This window comes from Chiloscyllium plagiosum, chromosome 9 (assembly GCF_004010195.1).
Source record: "Chiloscyllium plagiosum isolate BGI_BamShark_2017 chromosome 9, ASM401019v2, whole genome shotgun sequence".
Classification (NCBI taxonomy): domain Eukaryota; kingdom Metazoa; phylum Chordata; class Chondrichthyes; order Orectolobiformes; family Hemiscylliidae; genus Chiloscyllium; species Chiloscyllium plagiosum.
This window is the reverse complement of record NC_057718.1, coordinates 1,137,353-1,147,684: the sequence shown is the minus strand read 5'-3', so window position 1 is coordinate 1,147,684 and position 10,332 is coordinate 1,137,353. Positions and strand designations below refer to the sequence as shown.

The window sequence follows — 10,332 nt, the reverse complement described above, 5'->3', positions numbered from 1 at the left end:
CAAAGATCCCAAAAACACAATCCGAGACATCACAAACCCTGGCACCTGGGAGGCAACACACCAACTGTGAGTCTCTCTCGTTCCCCCAGAACCTCCTGTCTGTCCCCCTAACTATGGAGTCCCCAATGACTAATGCTCTGCTCTTCTCCCCTACTTCCCTTCTGAGCAACAGGGACAGACTCTGTGCCAGAACCCTGTATTTCATGATTTACCCCTGGTAAGTTACCCCCCAACAGAATCCAAAATGATGTACTTGTTTTTCAATCCTTTTGTCACATCCTGGAAGAATTCAGTAAGGTTTGTGAGGCATAACCTGCCCGCCACAAAGCTGTGCTGACTGTCTCTAATCAAACTATGGTTTTCCAAGTAATGATAAATACTATCTCTCAGAATCCTCTCCAATACTTTGTCCATCATTGATGTAAGACTGACTGATCTGTAATTGCCAGGATTATCCTATTCCCTTTCTTGAACAAGGGAATAACATTTGCCACCCTCCAATCATCTGGCTGTACTCCAGTGGGCAGTGAGGATGAAAAGATCATCACCAAAAGCAGAACAATCTCTTCCCTCGCTTCCTGTAGTAACCTTGTGTATGTCACGTCTGGATATTTATCCTTATGTTTTTCAAAATTTCGAGCATATCCTCCTCCTTAACATCAACCTGTTTAAGTAAATTAGCCTGTTTCACACTGTTCTCACAAATGTCAAGGTCCCTCTCAGTGGTGAATTCTGAAGCAAAGTATTTATTAAGGATCTCCCCTATCTCCTCTGACTCCAGGTGCGAGTTTCCTCCACTACCCCTGACAGGCCCTAACCTCACTCTGGTCATCCTTTCGTTCCTGTCATAAGTGTAGAACACCTTAGGATTTTTTCTTAATCCTATACGCTAAAGTTTTTTCATGCCCCCTTCTAGCTCTCCTAAGTCCTTTCTTCAGTTCCTTCCTGGCTACCTTATAACCCTCTAAAGCCCTGTCTAATCCTTGCCTCCTCAACCTTAAGTATGCTTCCCTCTTCCTCTTGGCTTGATGTTTCACCCAACGTTCTTTTACCCTACCATCCCTTCCTTGCCTCAGTGGGACAAACCTGTCCAGCACTATTATCAGTGCTTACTAAATAACCTCCACATTTCTATCTTGCATTTCCCTGAGAACATCTGTTCCCAATTTAGGCTCCCCAGTTTCTGCCTAATAGCATTGCAATTCCCCCTCCCCCAATTAAATACTTTCCGATACTGTCTGCTCCTATCCCTCTCCATGACTGTAGTAAAGGTCAAGGAGTTGTAATTACTATCACCGAAAGGCTCTCCCACCAAGAGATCTGACAGTTGGCATGGTTCGTTGCCAAAAACCAAATCCAATATGGCCTCCCCTCAAGTCGGCCTAGCTACAGATTGAGTCAGGAGTCCTTCCTGGACACACCTAACAAAAACTGCTCCATCCAAACTATTTGAACTAAGGAGATTCCAATCCATATTAAGGAAGTTAAAGTCACCCATGACAACAACCGTGTTACTTCTGTATCTTTCCAAAATCTGCCTCCCAACCTGCCCCTCTGTGTCTCTATTACTACTGGGGAGTCTGTAGAAACCTCCTGATAAAGTGCCTGCTCCTTTCCTGTTTCTGCCTTCCATCCACACTGATTCTGTAGACAAACCCTCCTCGACGACCTCCCTTTCTGCAGCTGGGATACTATCCCTGATTAGCAATGCCACTCCCCAACCTCTTTTATCCCCCCACTTCCCCCTCAATTCCTTTTGAAACATCTAAACCCCAGAACATCCAACAACCATTCCTGCTCCTGTGATATCCAAGCCTCTGTAATGGCCACAACATCATCGTCCCAAGTACTGATCCAAGCTCTAAGTTCATCATTCCTGCGTTAAAATAGACACACTTCACATCAGCAGGCTAGTGGACATGACAGATTAAAATAACTGTCAAGAAGTTTGAAATGGTATATGTAATTAGGAAGACAAGAGAGTTAAAGATTATGAGGATAGGCAGGAATCTGGAGTAAAGGTCACAACCAGATTGGCTATGATCTTAGTGAATGGCCCACTACAGCACTTAAATCTTCTGTTACTGAGTTCATAAGGGTGTGATTATATAAAAAGGGTATAATTCTAAAGGGGACAGTGGAGCAGAAAGACCTGGGCGTACATACACACCAATCATGTATATTGGCAGGGCAAATTGAAACAGCAATTAGTAAGGCACACAGAAACAATCAAAATAAGATTCTACATTTCTAAAACACTGGTTTGGCCTCAGTTGGGATACTGTGTCCAAACTGGGCATCACATTTTAAGAAGGATGTGAAGACATTAGAGAGAATGTGGAAGAGGTTGATGAAAATGGTTCCAGGGATGAGACACTTCTGTTATAAACGTACGTTGGAGAGGTGAACACAAGGCTCAATGATATTGATTGAGATATACAAAGTCATGAGAGGTCTAGACAAAGTTGACAGGACAAAACTGTTCCCATTTGTGGAAGGAAAAAGAAGCAGGGGGCAACAATTTAAGGTGATTGGGAAAGAACAGTTAGATATTTTTTGTGCAACCATTAATTAGGATGTGCAATGTACTGCCTGAAACTATGATGGAATCAAGTTATGACTTTCAGAGGAAATTGGATAATTAACTGAAGGGAAATCATTTGCAGGGAGATGGGAAAAGGGCAAGGGATTGGGACAAACTGATCTTGCAAAGAGTCAGTACAAACACAACAGGCTCTTCCTATGATATAATGACTCTATGGTGATTTTAATCAATCTGGTCAATAATTCTGTTCCGGGTGGGATTTTAAATTAGGCCTGCCTGCCCCAGACGCGGGGACACTACTGTGCCACAAGAGCCTGTTACAGCTAGTCTATGATTCAAGTAATTCTCTGTTGAACATGGAACATAGCATGGTAAAGCACAGTACTGGCCCTTCGGCCCTTAATGTTGTATCGGCCTTTTATCCTACTCAAAGATCAGACTAACCTGCATACCCTTCATTGTACTATCTTCCATGTGCCTCCCCAAGAATCGCTTAAATGTCCCTAATGTATCTGATACTACAACCACCGCTCTCTGTGTAAAGAACCTACCTCTGACACCTCCCCAAACATTCCTCCAATCCTCTTAAAATTATGCCCCCTAGTGATAGACATTTCTGCCGTGGGAAACAGTCTCTGGCTATCTACTCTATTTGTGCCTCTCAACACCTTGTACACCTCTATCAAGTCACCTCTCACCCTCCTTCTCCCCAATGAGAAAAGCCAGAGATCCCTTTCTTCTTAAGACATGCCCTCCAGTCCGGACAGCACCCTGCTCAATCTCCTCTGCACCCTCTTTAAAGCAGCCACACCTTTCCAATAATGAGGTGACCAGAACTGAACACAATATTCCAAGTGTGGTCTAACAAGGGCTCCATAGAACTGCAGCATAACCTCACGGCTCTCAAACACAATCCCCCTGCTAATGAAAGCCAAAACACCAAACACCTTCTTGACAACCCATTCAACTTGGGTGGCAACTTTGAGGGATCTATGGAAATGGACCCCAAGGTCCCTCTGTTCCTCCACACTGCCAAGATTACCTGCCTTTAACCCTGTATTCTTCATTCAAATTTGACCTTCCAAAGTGAATCACTTCACACTTTTCCAGGTGAACTCCATCTGCCACTTCTCAGCCCAGTTCTGCATCCTGTCAATGTCCCATTGCAACCTGCAAAAGCCCTCCACACTATCCACAACTCCACCAACCTTCGTGTTATCGGCAAACTTACTAACCCACCCTTCCACTTCCTCATCTAAGTCATTTAGAAAAATCACAAAGAGCAGAGATCCCAGAACCGATCCCTGTAGAACACCACTGGTCACCGAGCTCCAGGCTGAATACTTTCCATCTACCACCACCCTCTGTCTTCTATGGCCCAGCCAATTCTGTATCCAGACAGCCAGATTGCCCATATCTCCATATTTTCTGAATGAGCTTACTGTGGGGAACCTTATCAAACGCCTTGCTAAAATCCATGTACATCACATCCACTGGTCTACCTTCATCAAAGTGTTTTAGAACATAGAACATTACAGCGCAGTACATGCCCTTCGGCCCTCAATGTTGCACTGACCTGTGGAACCAATCTGAAGCCTATCTATCTGACACTATTCCATTTTCACCCATATGGTCATTGGATAAACATATGGATGATAATGGATTAGTGTCGGTTAGATGAGCTTCAGATTGGTTCCACAGGTCAGCGTAACATCGAGGGCCTATCCAATGACCATTTAAATGCCCTTATAGCTGACGAGTCTACTACTGTTGCAGGCAGGGCATTCCACGCCCCTACTACTCTGAGTAAAGAAATTACCTCTGACATCTGTCCTATACCTATCACCCCTAAGTTTAAAGCTATGTCCCCTCATGCTAGTCATCACATCAGAGGAGAGAGGGTCTCACTGTCCACCTTATCTAACCTTCTGATTTTCTGATATGTCTCAATTAAGTTACCTCTCAATCTTCACTCTTAAGAAAACAGCCTCAAGTTCCTCAGCCTTTTCTCATAAGACCTTCCATCCATACCAGGCAACATCCTGGTACATCTCCTGTGCACCCTTTCCAAAGCTTCTGCGTCCTTCCTATAATGCGGTGACCAGAACTTTACGCAATACTCCAAGTGCGGCCACACCAGAGTTTTGTACAGCAGCAGTGTGACCTCATGGCTCTGAAACTCAATCCATCTACCAATAAAAGCTAACACACCATATGCCTTCTTAACAACCCTATCAACCTGGGTAGCAACTTTCAGGGATCTATGTACCTGGACACTCAGATCTCTCTGCTCATCTACACTACCCAGAATCTTACCATCAGCCCAGTACTCTGTAGTCCTGTTACTCCTTCCAAGGTGAATCACCTCACACTTTTCCACATTAAACAACATTTAAAAAACAAAGCCAAAGCCTTTGCAATGTCCTGGGGTGGCACGGAGACTCAGTGGTTAGCATTGCTGCCTCACAGCACCAGGGTCCCAGGTTCGATTCCAGCCTCAGGCGATTGTCTGTGTGGAGTTTGCACATTCTCCCCGTGTCTGTGTGGGTTTCCTCCGGGTGCTCTGGTTTCCTCCCACAGTCCAAAGATATGCAGGTTAGGTGAATTGGCCTTGCTAAATTGCCCGTAGTGCTGGTGAATTAGTCAGAGGGAAATGGGTCTGGGTGGGTTACTCTTCGGAGGATCAGTGTGGACTGGTTGAGCTGAAGGGCATGTTTCCACACTGTAGGGAATCTAATCTAATCTAAATTCCATTTGCCACCTCTCAGTCCAGCTCTGCAGCTTATCTACGTCCCTCTCTAACCTGCAACATCATTCGACACTATCCCACAACTCCACCGACCTTAGTGTCATCTGCAAGTTTACTAACCCATCCTTCTACGCCCTCGTCCAGGTCATTTATAAAAATGACAAACAGCAGTGGCCCCAAAACAGATTGTTGCGGTACACCACTTGTATGTGAACTCCAGGATGAACATTTCCCATCAACCATCACCCTCTGTCTTCTTTCGGCTAGCCAATTTCTAATCCAAATCACTAAATCACCCTCAATCCCATGCCTCCATATTTTGTGCAATAGCCTACCATAGGGAACCTTATCAAATGCCTTACTGAAATCCATACAGACCACATCAACTGCTTTACCCTCATCCACCTGTTCGGTCACCTTCTCAAAGAACTCAATAAGGTTTGAGAGGCATGACCTACTCTTCACAAAACTCTGTTGACTATCCCAAATCAAATTATTCCTTTCTAGATGATTATAAATCCTATCTCTTATTACCTTTTCCAACACTGTACCCATGACCGAAATAAGGCTCACTGGTGTATAATTCCCAAGGTTGTCTCTACTCCCCTTCTTGAACAAGGGGACAACATTTGCTATCCTCCAGTCTTCTTGCTCTATTCCTACAAACAGTGATGGTATAAAGAACAAAGCCAAAGGCTTTGCAATGTCCTTCCTGGTTTCCCAGAGAATCTGAGGATAAATCCCATCTGGACCAGGGGACTTATCTATGTTTACACTTCCCAGAATTGCTAACACCTCCTCCTTGTCAGCCTCAATCCCATCGCGTCTAGTAGCCTGTATCTCAGTATTCTCCTCGACCACATTGTCTTTTTCCAGTGTAAATACTGATGAAAAATATTCATTTAGCACCTCTCCTATCTCCTCAGACTCCACACACAACTTCCTACTGCTGTCTTTGATTGGCCCTAAACATACTCTGGGTCCTGCTTTTATTCCTGATATACCAATAGAAAGCCTGACCCCCAGACCCATTTCCCTCTGACTAATCCACCAGCACTATGGGCAATTTAGCATGGCCAATTCACCTATCATCTTTACTATCCTTTCTTCTACATCTCTGGAACTATTTGAAGGCCTATAGAAAACTCCCAACAGGGTGCCCTCTCCTTTCCTGTTTCTAACCTCAGTCCATACTACCTCAGTTGACGAGTCCTCATCAAACATCCTTTCTGTCACAGTAATACTGTCCTTGACTAACAATGCCATGCCTCCCCCTCTTTTACCATCTTCTCTGTTCTTACTGATACCTCTAAATCCCATAACCTGCAACAACCATTCCTGTCCCTCCTCTATCCATGTCTCTGAAATGGCCACAACATCGAAGTCCCAGGTACCAACCCATGCTGCAAGTTCACCCACCTTATTCTGGATGCTCCTGGTGTTGAAGTAAATATATTTCAAACCGGTGCATTCTTGTGACCTTGAAACCATATTTCTGACCTCACCACTGTCAACTTCCTGGACACTGGAACTACAAGTCAGGTTCCCATCCCCCTGCAGAATTAGTTTAAACCCACCCAAAGAGCATTAGCAAATTTCTCCCCCAGGATATTGGTACCTGTCTGGTTCAGGTGTAGACCACCCTGTTTGTAGAGGTCCCACCTACCCCAGAAAGAGCCCCAATAATCCAGGAATGTGAAAAGCTCCCTCCTGCACCAACCCTGTAGCCACGTGTTCAACTCCTCTCTCTCCCTATTCCTCGCTTCATTAGCATGTGACACGGATAACAAACCAGTGATAACAACTCTGTTTGTTCTGGCTCTAAGCTTCCACCCTAGCTCCCTGAATTTCTGCCTTAAATCCCCATCCCTTTTCCTACCTATGTGCAGAGGGTGGTGTGTGTGTGTGGAATGGGTTGCCAGAGGAAGTGGTGGAGGCTGGTACAACTGCAACATTTAAAAGGCATCTGAATGGGAATATGAATAGGAAGGGTTTGGAGGGATATAGGCTGGGTGCTGGCAGGTGGGTCAAGATTGGGTTGTGATATCTAGTTGGCAGGGACAAGTTGGACCGAAGGGTCTGTTTCGTGCTGTACATCTCTATGACTCTATAATGTGTTTGTCACATTCTCAAAGAATTTAATAAGGTTTGTGAGTCATGACCTGCCCATCACAAAGCTGTGCTGACTATCACAAATCAAGTTATGGTTTTCCAAGTAATCATAAATCCTGTCTCCCAGAATCCTCTCCAATAGTTTGCCCACCACAGACATATGACCGACTGGTCCGTAATTCCCAGGATTGTCCCTATTCCCTTTCTTGACCAAGGGAATAATATTTGTTACCCTTCAATCATCTGGTGCTACTCCAGAGGACAGTTAGGACGTAAAGATCATCATCAAAGTCACAGCAATCTCTTCTCTCACTTCCTGTAGTAACCTTGGGTATATCCCGTTTGGCCCAGATGATTCATCTATCCTTAGGTTTTTCGAAATTTTCAGCACATCCTCCTTCCTAACATCAATGTGTTCTAGCATACCAGCCTGTTTCATGCTGTCCACAGAAATGTCAATGTCCTCTCAGTAATGAATACTGAAGCAAAGTATTGATTAAGGACCTCCCCTACCTCCTCCAACTCCAAGCACAATATCCCTCCACTATCCCTGATCAGCCCTACCCTCACACTGGCCATCCTCTTGTTTCTCACATAAGTGTAGAATGTCTTAGGGTTTTCATTAATTCTACCCACTAAATCTTTTGAATGCCTCCTGCTCGCTCTCCCAAATCCATTCTTCAGTTCCTTCCTGGCTACCTTGAAACTCTCTAAAGACCTTTCTAATCCTTGCTTCTTCAACCTTAAGTAAGTTTCCTTCTTCTTTTTGACTAGATGTTCCACATCCCTTGTCAACCAAGGTTCCTTCAACCTACCATCCCTTCATTGCCTCAGTGGGACAAACCTATCCAGCGCTAATCAGTAGGTACTTTCTCAAGTTAGACAAAAAAGAGAAAATGCTGGAAAATCTCAGCAGGTCTGGCAGCATCTGTAAGGAGAGAAAAGAGCTGACGTTTCGAGTCTAACTGACCCTTTGTCAAAGCCATGACAACAACCTTGTTACTTCTGCACCTTTCCAAACTCTGCCTCCCAATCTGCTCCTCCGTGTCCCTGTTGCTATTGTGAGGGGGTAGGGTTCTGTAGAAAACTCTCAATTAAGTGACTGCTCCTTTCCAGTTTCTGACTTCCACCCATGCTGCCTCTGAAGACAAACCCTCCTCGATGACCTCCTTTTTAGTAGCTGTGACACTATCGCTGATTAGCAATGCCATAGGTAGTGAACCTCTTTTATCTCCCCCATTCCTTTTGAAACATCTAAACCCCAGAACATCCAATAACCATTCCTGCTCCTGTGATATCCAAGCCTCTGTAATGGCCACATCATCATCATTCCAAGTACTGATCCATACGCTACATTCATCACCCTTATTCCTGATACTTCTTGCATTAAGATAGACACACTTCAACCTGTCACATTGATTGCACCTTCGCCCTATCTCTCCTTACAGACTCTCTGCACGCTGTATCTGGCTATTCACTATCTACTCCATCATCTGATCCATAGCTCTGGTTTCCAGCCCCCTGCCAATAAACCCTCCTGAAGAGCCCTAGCAAACCTCCCACCCAGGATACTGTTGCCCCTCCAGTTTGGTGCAGCCTGTCCCTCTTGTACAGGTCCCACCTTCTCCAGAAGGCATCCCAATGATCCACATATCTGAAGCTCTCCCTCCTACATCTGCAGCCACGTGTTCATCTGCAGTCACTCTCTATTCCTAGCCTGTTGATCGTCCAATGATTGACCAACAGTGGTTGTTGTCCAATGATTAGCTGATGACCAACTAATCATTATCCAGTCATTGACCAATAATTATTGAATGAATGGCTATTGATTACCAGTAGATGTACAGTGGGCGTAAATCTCATGTGTTTCAGCAACATTTCAATCACTTTATTAGTTATCTTGTGTATTTTTTTCTCTGCTAGCTATTGGCTAACATGAGTATCTACCTGTGTGCCATCACTGTGGGGACCATGTCTTACTACATGGCAGATCGCAAACACCGCAAAGCATTCCTGGAGACCCGACAATCTCTGGAGATTAAACTCAACCTGGAGGAACAGAGCCAGCAGCAGGTGAGGGAGTGTGGTTCGGGTTGTCACAGTATTGTGCACTGCCTAACTCCTGGCACAGGACCAGAAGAACATGAAGAAATATTACCCACAAGTCATTACTCTTCCCACCTCCCACTGAATTTAGACTGTCCCAGGTTTAAGTTATCCAACCTTCCATAATTTGCACTCCAGAAGCCAGTGCCAGTATCTTCCCTCCACATAAACCCCAATTTCTTGCCCATTCCACAAACTGTTTTCTCCAAGCAATTTTGTAATTCCTGTACCATAATAATATGTCATACCACGTTTTCTTTACAACATATGGACAAGTTCATTTTAATCGCTGAATTCCGTACCTCTTTATTCTGAAACCATGGTTTAGTTTTCACAATTTCTTGACTGACAGAGCCAATTCTTCTGCTGTTTCATTTTTAAATTTTAACTTCATTGCCAACATCCGGTGAATATCTTTGCTACAAAAAATGAAATGTTCACTGTCACAGCAATTCCTTGCAATTCATGTCCCTCACAATAGAACCACTACAGAAACCACTATTAAATATCCTGAAGAATTCCTGAAGAAGGGCATGTGCCCGAAACGTCGAATCTTCTGTTCTCTAGATGCTGCCTGACCTGTTCCAGCAATAAAGTTTCAGCTTTGATCTCCAGCGTCTGCAGACCTCACTTTCTCCTTAAATATTTTCAAGACAAGTACAGCACAGGGTTCAATAGACAATAGACAATAGGTGCAGGAGTAGGCCATTCAGCCCTTCGAGCCTGCACCGCCATTCAATATAATCATGGCTGATCATTCCTAATCAGTATCCTGTTCCTGCCTTATCTCCATAACCCTTGATTCCACTATCCTTGAGAG

The 10,332-nt window shown here is 44.4% G+C and overlaps 1 protein-coding gene across 1 annotated transcript in view; it reads left to right on the top strand.

Moving 5' to 3' along the window:
• The window catches only part of adcy3a (adenylate cyclase 3a), a 95,564-nt gene that overhangs the window by 41,286 nt on the left and 43,946 nt on the right, over positions 1–10,332 (top strand). Inside the window, exon 2 of the mRNA XM_043695219.1 lies at positions 9,330–9,479. Within this exon, the coding sequence (XP_043551154.1) occupies positions 9,330–9,479 (150 nt within the window). The remainder of the gene's footprint in view (positions 1–9,329; positions 9,480–10,332) is intronic.